The 16,253-nt window shown below is 42.4% G+C and overlaps 1 protein-coding gene across 19 annotated transcripts in view; it reads right to left on the bottom strand.

Annotated features, from left to right (window-relative positions):
- epb41l3b (erythrocyte membrane protein band 4.1-like 3b) overlaps nt 1-16,253 on the bottom strand; it is a 54,367-nt gene that overhangs the window by 28,079 nt on the left and 10,035 nt on the right. For 16 of the 19 annotated variants that reach the window (XM_076744203.1, XM_076744208.1, XM_076744217.1 and 13 more), the window contains exons 1-3: nt 15,350-15,551; nt 6,403-6,575; nt 1,939-2,082 (exon numbers count right to left, since the gene is read on the bottom strand). In XM_076744203.1, coding sequence (XP_076600318.1) covers nt 1,939-2,082; nt 6,403-6,564 — 306 coding nt within the window. In that variant the 5' untranslated portion in view covers nt 6,565-6,575; nt 15,350-15,551. Of the gene's footprint in view, nt 1-1,938; nt 2,083-6,402; nt 6,576-14,939; nt 15,068-15,349; nt 15,552-16,253 lie in introns of those variants that run through there. The other 3 variants (XM_076744204.1, XM_076744211.1, XM_076744205.1) reach the window with 3 other exon arrangements.

Below are 16,253 nucleotides of genomic sequence, written 5' to 3'. Positions count from 1 at the left end.
TTCAGATTTACTGCTGAATTCATGATGTTCCGAGAAGAAGAACGACTGTTGATGGCAGAAAGAAGCCATTATGTGCTGCAGCTCAGACACTCAGATTTTCCTTGACTGATTGCGGGCTTTGGTTGCATGAGCGGGGTTATTTCTGAATGCTGGGAACTTACAAACTATAGATAATCAGAGTAATTGTTCCACTTGAGGCTACAGAGGACAGCTTTAGGGGAAAAAAACTAACCTTTCAAAGCAACTCAAGGCGATAATAAAGCAAACGTGCAGTGAAATCCACCACAACCTTACGAGACTTAAAAGACACGACAGCTTTATCCCGACTGCCACTCGACGGTGATACAACTCTATCATGGTCAATCACATTCAAAGCACTGAATTTTTGATATTCTTTTGCTACATTGTCCGGTCCAGAAAATGATGACTCCATCCACCACCTCTCCCTCCTTCTCTCTCATTCGAACCCATTATGATTAACAACCAACTCATGCTCTATTTCTTCTCTGCACAAAAAAATCCCATTTCCATATTTAATTTTTCCACATTATGATAAAAGCCAGACTGCTGGGTTAGCGGTACTGCGAGCTTCACATTTACAACACAAAGGCACGTGTTTTTCGCTGATTGTTGGCTCTCCTTTCCTCATAGGGTTTATTTCTAGAGTGCGGATGATCTTTGAAGAACTAAACATTTAAGAACCGTCGTATGAAGGCTGTTTTTTTCTCCGAAAACTACACAGAGAAGCTTTGGAGGGAAAACGAATCCCACAAAGCAATTTGACACGATGCAAATGTGCAGTGAAATCCATGAAATCCCTGCTTCTAAGAAGGGCTGTCAAAGCAGATGAGTTTATTTCTGTTCCAATACAACAGGCCAAGTGTCCAAAGACTAATACACGGAGACGTCCAGGGTACAGCAGGAGGCAAACGGCATTAGTTACTCAGCTCCTTATGACAATGACACACTTTGGTCTTACTTAAAGCAGCGATCAATGTTTCTGTCGTCTGTCCGATCCATTGGAATCGTTTACCTGCGAGCTTATTGATGCCTGTTATCTCTGTCAGCATGTTTGTCTAACAGTTGCAAAAAAAAAAATGATGTCAAACTCCTGCTGCTACGCTGGTGGAAATCTGAGGGAATCCATAAAGAATGATACCAATAAGCAGAATCGATAGTGGCACTGGTACCAATGAAATCTTATTAATTCCTTTTAATCATTTGAAGACGAGGCTTAAACAGCATCTTATGCTGCACTGTGAGTGAATTTTTCCACCAACCTGTGAAGTAAAACCATAATCTGAGTAAAACAGCTGCAGACAAACGTGCCTCCACACTGCGTTAACATTAAATGAAGAGTCTAATCAGGGACATGTGAAGCTGTAAATTGTGCTTCAGCCAGATGTCCCATATACACAATAATCCTGTGGATAACGGATAACTTAATCTTTTGCCCGTAAACAAACCAACAAATACAACATCTAAATAAAGGTACACTATTATGTCATTAAGAAAGAAAAATCATGAAAACATCTTCACTTACAATCAGTAAATTAACTGAAGAATACTTGCTCTAAAGTCCTGGTCTAATTATAGTCATTACATACTGATGCTAATATCATTAGTGCTGCTGCAATGCTGAAAGGCCACGTGATCGAGCAGCAGCATCATTTCAAACAGCTAAAGTGAAAACACTTACACATCGCTTTAGACTGAAACTAACGCTGCTTTCATCCCTTTAAATACACCCTGAGATCTTTTCCTTTCTTTGTGCCTTTGGTCTTAAACTGCTGCCATGTGGGTCACATCTCCTTCAGATTAATGAGCCAAGCAGTGGAGAAGCTGCTGGAAGCTCATATGATCTCAAAATGAGTGTTGATCTGAGTGACTGACGTTCAGATGTTACGTGCTACAACTGCACCACCCGCAGCCTCTCACCTCCACGCTGACTGTGTAGTCGGAGCCGTCCAGCAGGGTGACTTTGCACTGCATGATCTTCACCTTCTTCACTCCTCTCAAAGGAGACCTGGACAGACGGCTGGTGGATGACCTGTGGGATACCTGGTCCTCCTCCTGCTGCTCCTGAGAGGAGGAAAACAAATTAATTTAGATGTTTAATCGCAGTTTTCCACATGCTTGTCGCCCTGGACTATGAACGGCTTGGAGTTGAAAAAGTTCACAGGCCGGAAGCAAGAAATACCTCCTGCTCCTCATCTTCCTCCCTAAATGTCAGTTTCTTCATGGAGTCATCTTTGACAAAACCAGCCATTCTGTCACATGTTCAAACCCTAAAAATAGAGACCTGGACCCTGAGTGAATGTAATCAGGTCCCACTGAGAAGAGCTGGAGGTGTACTGCCATTTTGTCTTAAACAGAGAAAATCCAATTTTCCACTTGGCTGAAAACAAAGCCCTTCCTGACTGACTTCATGCTGAAAAAGAGGCCTTTGGCTCCCAGACATTTTTCCTTCCTACTCACACACAAAGTGGATTTAATGCCTCTTTTTATTTTCATATTGAAAATTTCTTATCTTGCTCCTCAGGCTATATCCATCGCATTGTACCCATCTAATGGAGCTCATGCGGACCAGTTCTCCCTGTGGACCCCTTGAGATGTAGTGAGTAACAAGACAAGGAAATTACTTTCACCTTTAGAGAGCATGAGAATTAAAGCGACAGCCGAATTTAGATTTGATTTACTTTAGTATCAAGACATAAAGGATGGATTTCAAGCACTCACGGATGACTTGTGGCTGACAGGAATAGGCACCACAGACCGCTTCATTCATACGTTCACCCTGCTGGACCAGAGAAACGTCCCAGCCTGAGCATGTGTCTCACAGGCAGGACTGACAGCGTAGTGTCAGAGTGCTGTGATTTCTCTCGGCTTTGTTCCTGCCAATTCACACTGCTCCGACAATGGCAGAGCAACATCCATCATCCTCAGTGTGACACGATGAGGGCCGTTTAATCTAGTCAAGATTTAAAGCCACGGATCCGCTTAATAGGCAACACCTTAAGTGCTGCAAGGAGATGACACATTTTTAAAATCGCTGTTAGCCATGTTCGAGGCTCAACACTGTTGGTTGGTCCGCTACCTCAATAACTACTGCATGGACTGCCATTACATTTTGCACGGATATTCATGGTCCCCAGTGGATGAGCTGTAATAACTCTGATCTCGTTACCTTTCCTCTAGTGCCATCATCTGGTCATTATGTATATATGATCAATCACCCGCACAACTAACAATATTCTCAGCAGCTTCAGCTGTGCTTTGAGTTCAGCGCTAACAAGCTAAACTAAGGAGGTGAAAAAATTAAGATAAGGGCTGCTAAACATTCACTTGTTAGCATTGTAACTGTGAACATAATAGCATGCAGATGTTAGCTTGATATAGACGTTATCTGGAAAACATAAAAAAGAAAAAAGGATAAAAAAAACAAAGCAACTGTACTTCACGCCTGTGAATCAAATATTGTGATAAGGCAATGAGAGCCATTAATCAGATTTACTTCAGTATACACAGCATGGCAAAGTCTCTCCTGTTCATAAATTTCTGTAAATGCACGCATCATCATTTGCTAGCTAATATTAAAATAATACATTTTGCTATGATTTTTCGCGACATCGCCCAGGACATAATGAATCCATCCATCACCTCGCCCTGCTTCTCCCTCATTACAGCCCATTATGATTCATGTGTAAACTCATGCTCTATTTCTTCTCCTCATCAAACGCTCCATTCCCATACTTACATTTGCCCACATCATGATAAAAGTCACACTATTGGTTGAGTGGAGATGTGAGCGTGCTCTAACTGCAGTGAAACGCTCTGACGGCCGAGCTGTTTCTGCAGGTCCACATCTGGCTGCGGTGACTTTGACCTTCTGACTTCTTAATACTGGCAGCTTGTAAATGACAAATCTACAAATTTGAAGTTAATCCAGAGTGGATCTGTTTCTGAAGTCTCAGAGAAGACCATCAGCTATATGCCTAAAATGTCACGTCAATGTAAAAATGATAAGACAGGGCGGCTCAGAGCTAATCCTAAACCTAATGTGGTCTGAGAACCTGCACAGAGTGAACATCAGTCGAATCTCTGACAACGTTTTTTCATTTGGATCATGAAATTATTTCCTGCCCTCTCGGTTGCAGCCATGGACAGACTACTGGTGATGTGGCTTCAAGCTATATCTGTAACAAATGTGTGACTGCCAAAGATTTGGTGTTCTGCCACATACTAAAGGCCAGGTCTGTTTGCATGTACAGCTCGTCGCACTGTTTTTCTTTCAGCTAGTAAATCAGAGAAAAAGCCAGACTGTGCTTTTAGCCTGAGACAGTCCCCCTGCAGTTTGGAAGCACTGGAAATTCAATCTGTAGATCGATTAGATAGTGAGCCCAGAAGGTTGCCTGGACCAAAATCTGCAGACGAGCACTTAGCGTTCAGATAACATTAGAAGCTACTTGTGCTGCCTTTGACATAAAATCTACAGGCTGCACGCTACGCTCTGCTTCTGAACACAGACTGCTGGTTTTAAAACCCTGAACTGGAGGTTTTTCAAGACAGTCTTCATCACTGGAAGCGGGTCAATGGACCATTCCAGGCTTTCCCAGAACATTACCGACATTTGGTTATTTATAGGGCTGCACATTTCATGCATCTTCCTGAACCAATCGTTGAATACGTCAACAGTCAATAATTGATTAATCATTAATAAGATAGAAAATGCACGTCTGCTAGTCTTTGTCGATGTAGTGGCATGAAATTATGATGCAACTCTCTGCAGTTAGTGCAGTCCATCAGTCGGCCGTCAGAGCCACCTTATTGGCTGAAAGTAACTGCGCCTTAAGCTCATCTTTCTCATCTGCACCTCTGCAGGTGACTCAACATCCTGGTTCAGTAGGTCATGAAATCCCTCACAGTTGATCACACTTATAGGTATCATGTCTTCGGTTGGGTGTTGTGACAGTATTTACTGTGTGATGTTGGAAATGTGCCCATTGGTGGAGATTTGCTAATACTTTCCATTCTACCGTGGGCGCAACTTTAAGCTGTATTTACACACAGTCATTCACAGTGTATACACTGCTGCCCCGCTACACAGCGAGTGGGCGTTCTGATGACATCACGGAGTGTAGCTGCTTCAGACTCTTCTCTGCTTGCATGTAAACTGCTTTCCGCTCTTCTGTTGACATTGTGAATGCATCCAAATACACGCAGTATCAAGGTAAAAACAGTCATCACAACGGATGAGTCCTCCTCCTCCTCCTGCACGCTCTGCCCCGGAGCCACCCATCACCTAAACCAGGCGGAGTGTTTCCAGGAAGTGAGAACAAGTTTGACACGGACAAATATGCTACGTGTGAAAGAACCATTCTGGACAATATCCAGACCTGATTCTGTGGACACTGTCCCGAGTTCATATGAGAAAATAGCTTTAATGTCTCTGCGATATATTCAGGATGGCAGCGCTGTTTGTATGGAAGATACAAATCAAATGTCAAGTATGGTATAAAATCACATACACCCTGATAGACGCTTTTGGCCTTATCGCATGTCCTTTTACAACACAGAGCAAAGCCTCTGTTACTGCCTCTGCATGCAGTCTCTTCTAGCTAACGTCAACATATTACAATAGTTTGCTGGGAGGACGGTGTTCCACTTTAGACTTCCTCTGGAAACGTCTCGCAGTCGCAGCCCAAAGTGACGCCATCGAATAATTGAAATTGTCCGATCGACAGTCCAACAATGACATAAAACAAAGAAAAGCAAAGCTTGCTTATTCTTGATAAACTGCTTTAACGATTATCTGATTATGAAAATTGTTGACGATGAATTTTCTGTCGCCAGACTGATCAAATGGCTGCAGGCCAGTTTATTAGTGTTCACCTCATCACCCTAAACCACAGATCTCTGTTCACTCTTCCCACAGCTGTGTGAAGTTATGCTAATTAGAACACTCAGCTGACGGAATGATGGAATGAAAACTTCCACACTTTGTCAGGCTTTCTCAACCTGTGTCTCACCACATTTCCAAAATAAAAGCACGGAGCGCTGACTGAAAGACATGTTTACAGGACTGTATCCACCATTGAGAACACTGAGGTCACGTCATCAGTATTTTTTTTCCGTTCATTTCCATTTTTCCACACAAAGGCACAATTCATTCAGGAGTGGGATGAATGGTGTGTAATGTTTTCTCAAATTCAAGCCTGATCTAAAGAGATATGTACGTTGTTTATACCATAAAAACCACCCTAGACTTATTAAAGTGCTCTGTACGAGTGTGGTAAAATACAGAAAAGTATGTCAAAAGGAAAATGATTTCAATTGAACCCAAACTTTCAATGGCATCTGGCTGGATCTTCCTTTTGTGTCTGTGGTTATGAAGAGGCTGACCTGTTCTTTCCTGGCCGGGGTGCTGTGTCCGGCGGCGGCGGGAAGCTGCTCCGGTTGGTTCTGAGGCGAGGTGGGTTCGGCCGCTTTAGCTTTCCCCTTCTGCGTCTCCTTGTTCTCCTGCGGCTGCTTGGCCTCCGAGTCTGCGCCTGATTCGGTCGTCATGGTAAATCACGCTGGAGGAAAAGAGGAGGGGAAAAGGAGACGAGTCAGCTGACTTGTTATGAATTGATCTAGTGTCGCTTTTCAGCCGTGGGTAATGATGAGCTCCTGCTCTGATGCAAATGCAGAGATGTGGACGTTGTTTGACAGCAGAATAAAAAGAGAAATTAATGTAAGTGGCTGAGGTGCACTCAAGGCCCGTTCTCAGTAATCTCCAGAGTGTCAGTAGCTGATAATGGAAAGTGCTTCGACTGCTGGTGCCCTGACATCCACAATATATTATACAATATACCGTAATGTCTTTTCACATAAACTGGTTCACAACACTCTCGTATAGGGCTGAAGCTCAGGATTATTTTCATTGTCTGAAAATGTCTGTAAAATATCAGAAAATAGGAAAAGAATTTGTCCAAAACCCAAATATATTCAGTTTAAACTGCTATGAAATGAAAGAGGAGCAGGAATTAACAAATGTTCTGTGTATTTTTTTTAGAAAAATTGCCAAAATACAGCTTCAATTATAAAATGGTTGCAGATCCATTTTCTGACGATTGACTGATCGAGTGCTTCACTGACTGTTGCAGCCCTACTCTCATTCTCATCGTCATATCTGGAAGAATTCAGACACCTCTTAACTTTAATTGAATGGACTCTGGGAACTTACAAAAGATATTTATCACTTTAATTTTCATGTTGCAATTAACTGATCAACCATTTAGTCTCTAACATAAATATACAGTAATGAAAAATGTCCATTAATGTTTTCTAAAGTCCAAGGTGACGTCTACAGATTTCTTTCTTTGTCTGACCAACAGTCCAAAATCCAAATATGTTCAGTTTACTGAGACAAAATCAGAGAAAAGCAGAAAGTCCTCACAGTGAAGAAGCTGCAACCAAACAATATTCAGCGTTTGTGTTAAAAAAAAAAAAAAAAATCACCTGAATAAGTGTTACAGGTATTTTTTCGAAAACAATTAAGATAAAAAGTTAATCATTAATGAAAAATAACAAGCATTTTTCTCAATGCCCCCCCCCCCCCCCACACAACCATCCCAAGTATCTGAAGTGCACCAGTACATGTCTTTCAAAGCATGACCTTCTCCCTCTGTGAATAGCAGCATACCAACGACAGATGGGGTCCCAAGGGCCTGAAAATGGGTAATGAGAGGAAACATCTAATGGTCAGCTCTGCAAAACAGAGATGACAGATAGGACGGATCGCACTGGGGGCCCCTGTGCTAAGCGTACCCACAGGCTTTGACATTGGGATGAGGGGTTTGGAGGGCGTGTGTGCGGGCGGGACAGCAACATTGGGCCTCCGCTGCAGCGAGTGTGGGGTTTGTCATACGGATGCCTGTCATTCTGCTGTTGGCCTGCTTCTCCCTGAGCTCTATTTATAGGGCCGTGTTTACTCCGGGGTGGGAGGATCTCTGACTTCCAGCAGTGGTCGGGGTCGGCAGCCTCTGGATCAACAAAAGCAACACTGTGGGCTGAGGCGATCCCCAAAACTTTTGACATGATGAATGAAAAACTGCAGCAATTACAATGGCGAGCCAAGCCTGTGAAAGCGCTACAAAACAAAAATAAAACTACTGATTATTTTGAAACGCCACAAGCAAGAGTTTGCTTTTTTGGGGGGTGGGTCTAGATATTTTACAATTTCTAACAATAAACCCGCCTCAGTTAGAAAACTTCCATCCATGAAGGCTTTTTCGAGGACTGAATTTGGCCCATACGCCAAACTCCATGTGTCCTGCTGTGAACAGCACTGGCAGGCACACAGCTGGATTATTAACAGCTGGAGTCCATGCCCACATCATGCCTTTGTGCTGTTTTGTTCATCTTCCACTCTTTGACAGATGCATTACTTCAAAATACTGAACTGAAATCAATGTTTATTATCGCTGATGAAGCCTCATGGTTGTAATTCTCGGTGCGTAGACTCCTTAAACGAAAACAATGTCTTGATTCGATATCATTTGGTATTACTGCTTACTATAATGCAGAATGATGCAGTTCTAAAGTAACGCCAAAGGGTAATTCATCTTTGCTAATGAGCTGTGGGTTTAAATCCCAGTGGAATTACTTAAAATAGGATTACAATATAAAGCCAAATCAAGCTCTGCCAAGTTACAAAAATCACTTCAGAACAGAGTTGTTGGTGTTTAAATGGATCAGAATGATGTTCACTCAAAACAGCAGTAAATCTAGACTTGGAAATGAGTCTTAACACTTGAGTCTTCTGTTGTTTCTGCCTTCATAGAAGTCAGGAGAATCAAGGGTCACTGAACGCAACATGCTGATCGAACTCTTCCTAATGTTCCAACTTCAATAATTTTAGCTGATGAACTCTAAAGATTCAAAGAAAGTCCAACTCTGGCTTTTCAAAGGGCATATGGCCGACGGGAGGATGACTAACCCCAAAAAGGCCACTGAGGCAAACGCAACCAGAATCCTGTCAAACCTCTCTGCCGCTTTGTTGTGTCATGTGTTGAGGAGCGGCTCAGTAATCAGCTGACAGATGATGGCCGCACAGCTAACCTTTGCTTCCCTTAACCCTGCTATGAAACAGGAACTATGGTAGGAGGGGAGGAAAGGAACATCTTTGCACCATAGAAATGGAGGAAGAATACGTTCAGTCACTGGTGACAGGCACTCTTCACAGGGCCACACAACAGCCTACACAGTGGCCTTGTGTGTGGCCCTCACCATGGACTGGCACATACATTATGCATTCAGAAAGCTGTATTCACAACTCATTTAGTACCCTGGATTACTGCTAGTATACAGGACTGCACCAATATAGCTTAATCATATTGAGTATACGACTCATCTTCAGACAGAGTCTTTTAAATCTAATCATCTGGAACACGTGCTTTGCTGCTGTATTGCTTATTCATCTTTGCACAAGACAGAGTCAACCTCTCAGGTCATGAAAGCTTCTACATTTGCTGTCACAACAGCTGGTGTTTGTAAGGTTTTACCAGGACGGTCCTCAGACTCGCGGGAAGCTCGGAGGAGGTTCAAAAGCATTTTACTGAATCCTTTTATCAAATATGAAACCTGTCCAAACCCGAATGAGATCTACATTTAAAACATTTGCAAGTAACTAAAGACTAAAAAATGAAAGCAGCTCAATGATGTCTGATCACCTTTTGTTGGCTGAGAAGGCAGACACACTACAGCTCTTAAAGGCAGCCTAAATGACGTACACAACCTGAACCTACAGCCGAAAAATGAGAACATGCTACATGCAGTGGCTTCTCATTTTTCCATTGTCTTTTTACAAATAAACAAGCTTTTTTCACAAAGGGCCACTCCTATTTCCACACCCCCTTTTAGCCAATTAGCATGAACACAAACACACACCTTCAAACACACACACACTTGAGCCAAAAGATATCCTCCTTGGGTGAAAACTGCTGGCAAAAGATTGGGTAACCCTTTGTGGACCGACAGAGCATAAGAGCGTAATGAATTCCAGTATTTAGCCAGGTACAAAATGGAACCCTAACAGGAAGCTGTGCATGCTACTGAAAACGCAAAGCAACCATGAGCACCGTCAAAGAAGTCATCAAATTTATCTCCAAAATTTGCACATTAAAAACAGCTTTTCACTCAGCTGTCACCTGATGGAAAGCATGCTGTTTTCCTTGCAGATAAAAACTGATTTCCTCAGCGATCTGTCTTCAATAGAGGACAAAACCGAAACCATCAATCTACATGTCTTCTTCCACAAACAAACTTTTCTCAGAAGAACAATCACATCATTAATACTGCACGGACATTTCTTCTTTCCAACATAAATCAAACTAACCCACAGTTAATCAAACCTGCCGTCTGTCATCAAACAAACCAATTTAATCAAATATCAAATGCGACTGATGAGACAACCCACTGCAGTGGATATTCATGTCCCCGCTAGAAGCTCAGCAGAGGTTTATCAGTATGCATCTACATTACATAATTGATCACTGACACTAAAGGCTGTGCTGCCGGCCCCTGCATGCAGACTCCCATTTTAAGGTCCATTTGTGATTGTAATACACACTGTTGGAAAGTGGCCTGTGTGCACACATAGTCACACACTCACTCAGTGGAGGATGAGGGACTGCCATCTGTGCTGAGTGCCATTAGCCGGAGTACACCACAGCTGGGCCCATCCCTGCAACCCCTGCCCCCACACCCATAACCCCCCTGGGGGCTTATGGAGGCTACATGGATGGAAATGGTCTGCGAATTTTGACACGTCAGGGCCCATCCCGAGCAGGCCGGCTGTATATGATGCGACCCCTGTACTTGGCTGTGGGGCTGACAGCTGTCACACACAAACCCAGCTACTGTAACATGATCCCATGTAGCTGGTCCGGCCACTCAAATGAGACACCTCTGCTGAGGGGTTACAGATCAAACAAACAAAATTATTGATATGTTTTGTCATAAATGTGACCTTCTGTTGGATGCAAAGGATATACACTCTCAATATTCGTTTAACATTTGCATTAGATTTGAGGTATTCAGTGAATACTTTAACCTCTGTGACTTATAATAGATGCAACATTAGATTCAGCCCTGCATGCACAGAGTGCCACAGTTAATGGCATCCACTGGTGAGAAGGCACAGCCACACTAACAGAAGTCTGTATTACTCGACGAAAAAAAGCGATATTTTGCAGAGCTGCAATGATTAATAGTTCACCTGATTAATCAGAAACAGTTTTGATAATCAAATAATCTTTAAGTCATTTTTCAAGGTTCCATCCTCTCCAAAGTGAACACTTGCTGCTCTTCCTTGTCTTACACTTGAGAAGATTTAATCTCCTTGGATTTTGGACTGCTTATTGAATCCGAAGGTGTCACTTTGGACTTTAGGAAACTGCGATGGACATGTTTTATGACATTTATAGGCCAAATGATCACTTGATTAAGCAAGAAAATACAGCACTCGTTGGCTGGGGCAATAGACTTATGTAAACCTTTAAGACTTTTGCCTGACGTGCTCTCCAGCATCACCCCCCTAAGAGCTCAGAGTTACAACAATAAAGCCAGAAAGTAACAGTTTATGATGAGGTGCACACAGTCGCCATTGACTAGTTGCTTATTAGCACGCATTAGCGGAATACTTGCTCTTTCTCAGTCATTATAAAGCACTTAATAAGGTCTTATTCTGGGTGTTAGGATTACTAAGGGTTAGGATTATGTTTTTAAGATCAGAATTCATGAGAAATAACTTCTTTCCCTGTTATCAATATGCAGCAATTAGGAGGTTGTTGAGGGAAAACTCTTAGTTAATGTCCTAGTAGCTGGAGAATATGATCATCCAGGATAACGGATCAATAAGTGCTTCATAATGACAATATATATATATAGTATATATATATACTACTAATATGCATGCTAATAAACAGCTTGTTAAAGGTGAATGTGTGTACCTGAATATAAAGTGAAAGACTGGAATGAGCAGAGCTAAGATCTGACTTGGCAGCAGAAGAGGTGGTAACAGCATGACACTGATACTTTTATCTGATCATCAGTCCACCTAAACTGGTGTAACAAACAACACGAGGAACCGGCAGTGTAAATGATAGGTGACTGACCGAGCTAACAAGCTACAAGCTAATGAAAAAACATCTCACAGCTTCGCACAGTCCAGTCCTGCCGTTAACAATTTGTGAAATTTAAACAACCCTGATCTGTTTTCTACCTCAGTGGGTTAAGCCAGAACATTCTCCAGCTCTGGTGCAGCACAAACACAACACACACAGCCGGTTCTGACGATTTCATTTAGAGAGCCAACAACCAATCCATTAAACAACACAGCGAAAGTTCCTACTGAGCTACAAAACGTCAAAAATATGACGAGTGACTCAGCAAAACACATAAAGACTTGTGCTTTCAGAGCACTTTTTAGAAGTGTTGGGATAAAGGAGTATTTTGCACTTACATATAGTTGCCAGTTTATTAGGTACACCAGCTTAATGGAGCCTGTATCACAGTCTTACAATAAACCCTGCGGTCATGGATGTTCAGTTTTTGTTCACACTGTTTTAGAGAGGTGCTGATTCAACTTCATGGTCATTCTGCAGGCTGTGGTGCTGTTTAACTAATCGATATGACCGGGGTGGACAAAATAATGTCTGTATAGAGTAACATGAGCCAGCCATGTCATCCATTGCTAAAATAATGGAGTTTTTTCTGAAATGAAAAGAACATTAATTTAGCAGCTGTTTCAGGAGCCTCGTCCATCGATTTTCAGAAATCTTTTGGTTGAACTCTCATAGACTGTACTGGATGAGACACTCGACACCTCAATAGCAGAACTTGGAGAAGAAAGACTCGTAACATGAAGGTGACTCCAAGCCGAGAGCATTTTTTGCTGAGGAGGCCATAAATCCTGTCAGCTTGCTGCGTTTACATTCTTGGCATTACTGTCTCTAGCAGTAAGACATTCAAGGACACAACAGACAGACCAGTTAACTTACTGTTGTCTACACCTGACTGAGGACTTAAGAGACACGATTGGTGTTGTCTTTGATGGCGTCCCAGTTTGGTCTCCTTGAAAGCTGGGCAGAAACATCACCACTGTTGTCTGACAGGGGAACAACTCAGGAATTACATTTACACTGCAGTTAGCAGACCTCAATCCAGTTGCACAGCTCAGTTTGACAAAGGGAAAATCCCCTGTTAATGTAAAAGATTAGAACTAAACCTCAGTAGCTTGATGAAGAGTTAATAACTTCTTATACAGCGGCTGAGACAGGCCAATAGGGATTAAGCATTCTATGAGATTAGCTATATATAATCAGTAAATCAGCTATGAGTTGACTTCCAACAATGTCTGCAGGAGAGGATCATGTTAAAATGGAGCCACTGGGTTGTTGACATCAGCTGGGACAAGTCTACACTACGCTACTATTTTGGACAGCGTGTGCTCATTGGGAAATACTCCAGCCCAGCCACAGGGATAAATACTACAGAAATAAGGCGGCAAACTAATTATCACAATTTCCCAAAGCTGGAGATGACATATTTAAACTGTCCAAAATCCAGATATATTCAGTTTTACAAAAGAGAAGACAAAGAAAACTAGTAAATGTTCACATTTAAGAAACAGGAACCAGTATACTTTTAACCATTTTTACTTAACTATATATCAAAATACCTAAAACAAATTGTTCTGTCGACTGACTAATAGATGAATCGGCCCAAACATTTCACCTCTATATTGTATTCTTTGGGGCCTTTACAGACATACAAAAAGCATTAACAGCTTGAGTAATTGGTACAATACTTAATGCAATTTATAGATTAAATAAAGAAGTTAGTCCACAACCCAAAAATACTCAGTTTACAAGGATACAAAACACCAAAAGCAAGTCCTCACATTTGAGAAACAGAGAATGTTTGAGATTCTTCTTAAAGAAATGACGTAATTGATGATCCAATTGGTTAATTTTCTGTTACTTGGCGAATGGTTGCTGCTTTAAAACCTATAAATCTCTTGTTTTCTGCTGGAGCCTCTTGGACCGTTCAAAGAGCAGTTTCAGCTACAAGGAAATACCATGAAATCGAATCACCCTTGCTGACCTTTTAAAAGGGGAAAAAAATGACAAGAGGCTGTTGCTATTTACCTTTACATGTCCCCATTGTGTCACTGTGGTGCCTCGTCCAGGAAAAGGACGGGGAGACGAAGGATAGATGAAGTCACATGTTGTGAAAACCTTAAAACCTCCTGAGACAAATCTGTGGTTCTGGGATCTAAATATAAAGCTGATTTGGTGATTTATCCCAGTAAAGCAACACTATTCATGCAGACATGGGGTTCTGCGGTCAGATCTCACTGTTCATCATGAATATATAAGAATGTCAGCAGTTTCTCTGCAAACGTGGGACAGAAAGATCTCAATATCCCAGCACACTGTTAACAGGTCAGAGTAAATTTAGGATCAGAGCTGGACTCTCCATGAATTAACTATGAAACAGGGCCTGTGATGCTGCTGCCTTCCGATGCTACTGCAACAACAGCTTACTGTGCATCTTAATTAAATTGTCAAGTCAGACTCCGGCCATTGCATTCCGAGCCTTCAAGGATGTGAGGATGCTAAAAGAGGATCCGGACCGTGTCACCCTGCCCCTAACCACGCCTACCGCACTGCAGATCAAAAACACACAAGTATGTCGTCTTAACCCCCGGTAATATGGCAGTTTTAATCCGCTAACTGTCCTCAAACGTTACTGTGTGTGCCAGTGACTCAGCGCCGTCCTTCACTGGTGTAAAACAAGGCGGGTTACAGCCTGGAAAAAGCATCTCTATCGTCTTGCTCTCACCCATTTTCCACTTTCCTGCCTCGACACCAGAGCACGTTAGCCGACCGTACCTGAAGCGGTTTGTTCCGTCCAAACATCCCGTCCGCTCGCTGACTTTACGGCCACAAAATAACGGCCGCTGCGGGCTGCCCATTCAGCAAAAAAAAAACAAAAAAACACAACATGTCGCTACAACGTTCCGCGCCGAGAGGCTAACACGTAAAAACAGCGGGATAAAGAGGTTAGGACCGATGTTTCTGACACGGTTAGCCACGTCCGCTCGACTTTTCCGCCCGAGTGAATCCAGCAGGAGCGGATTTTAACGTTAATCATCTGTCATCGGCCGGGGCTGTTTGGGGTCAGACGGACAGAATATGGCAAGAGAGGAAATAACACAAAGAATTGTACGAACCGGGAATCTCCTACAAGTCGGCCCGAGTGTGAATGAGAGGAGAAAAGCAGCAAAAGAGAGGTTCATTACCAGGTAAACCGTCCTCGTTCAGCGGGTAAAGCGAGTTGCATTCGTAGCGGGCTTCAGTTTCCTTACAGCGGTGCTACTCTGCTGCAGTTCCCCCTCTCCGCCAGCCTATCACACTCCGCTGTGCAGCTGAGAGCAGAATTGTGGGATATCAGGACAGCCGGGGCATTATTTTAGCAGCGCGCGCGCAAACGCACGCACACACGGTCGTGTGTACATAATTTATGGGGACATTACATAGACTTACATTCATTTCCTGGAGGCTCGCCCTAACCATAACCAAAACCACTGCTTGCTTAACCCTAACTCTTAACCTTTACTTGGACTCTCTTCATTGATTTACATTGTGGGGATCTGCATTTAGTCCCCATAAGGAAGGTGTGTTCACGCAATGTAACAGTGTAATCACATGAATGTCCCCATGATACAAGGAATCTATGATACAAACACACTGACAGGTCATGGCAATAAATGGCACGAGGTTGCTTTACGGGGAAGAGGCAGTGCAAGTGATCCATGCTCACAAGGAAATGTCATTAAATGAAAGTGAATCAGCGGTGGAATCCGACAAGGTACACATACTCAGTACAGTACAATTCTGATGTACTTTACTTGAGTAATTACACTTTCTGCTACTCCATGAGAATGAAGTCTTCTCATGCTTACAAGAAGACACCACAACAGCTGGAACGAGTCAGTTAATCATTAGTTGATTAACTAAAAAAAAAGTTTTAATAATGGTCGAAATGTTTAAGTTGTTTTTCCCAAGAAGAAATACTGCTTTTCTCTACCTAAACTGAATATTTTTGGGCTGTTGGTTGGAGAAAATATGCTATCTCACCTTGGGAATTTCAGTATTTTCTCACAGTTCATACACCAAACTATTAAATGATAACTCAAGAAAATA

The sequence above is a fragment of the Chaetodon auriga genome, chromosome 12 (genome assembly GCF_051107435.1).
Source record: "Chaetodon auriga isolate fChaAug3 chromosome 12, fChaAug3.hap1, whole genome shotgun sequence".
Lineage (NCBI taxonomy): Eukaryota > Metazoa > Chordata > Actinopteri > Chaetodontiformes > Chaetodontidae > Chaetodon > Chaetodon auriga.
Note: the sequence above shows the minus strand (reverse complement) of the source record. Positions and strands in the feature narration are given on the sequence as shown.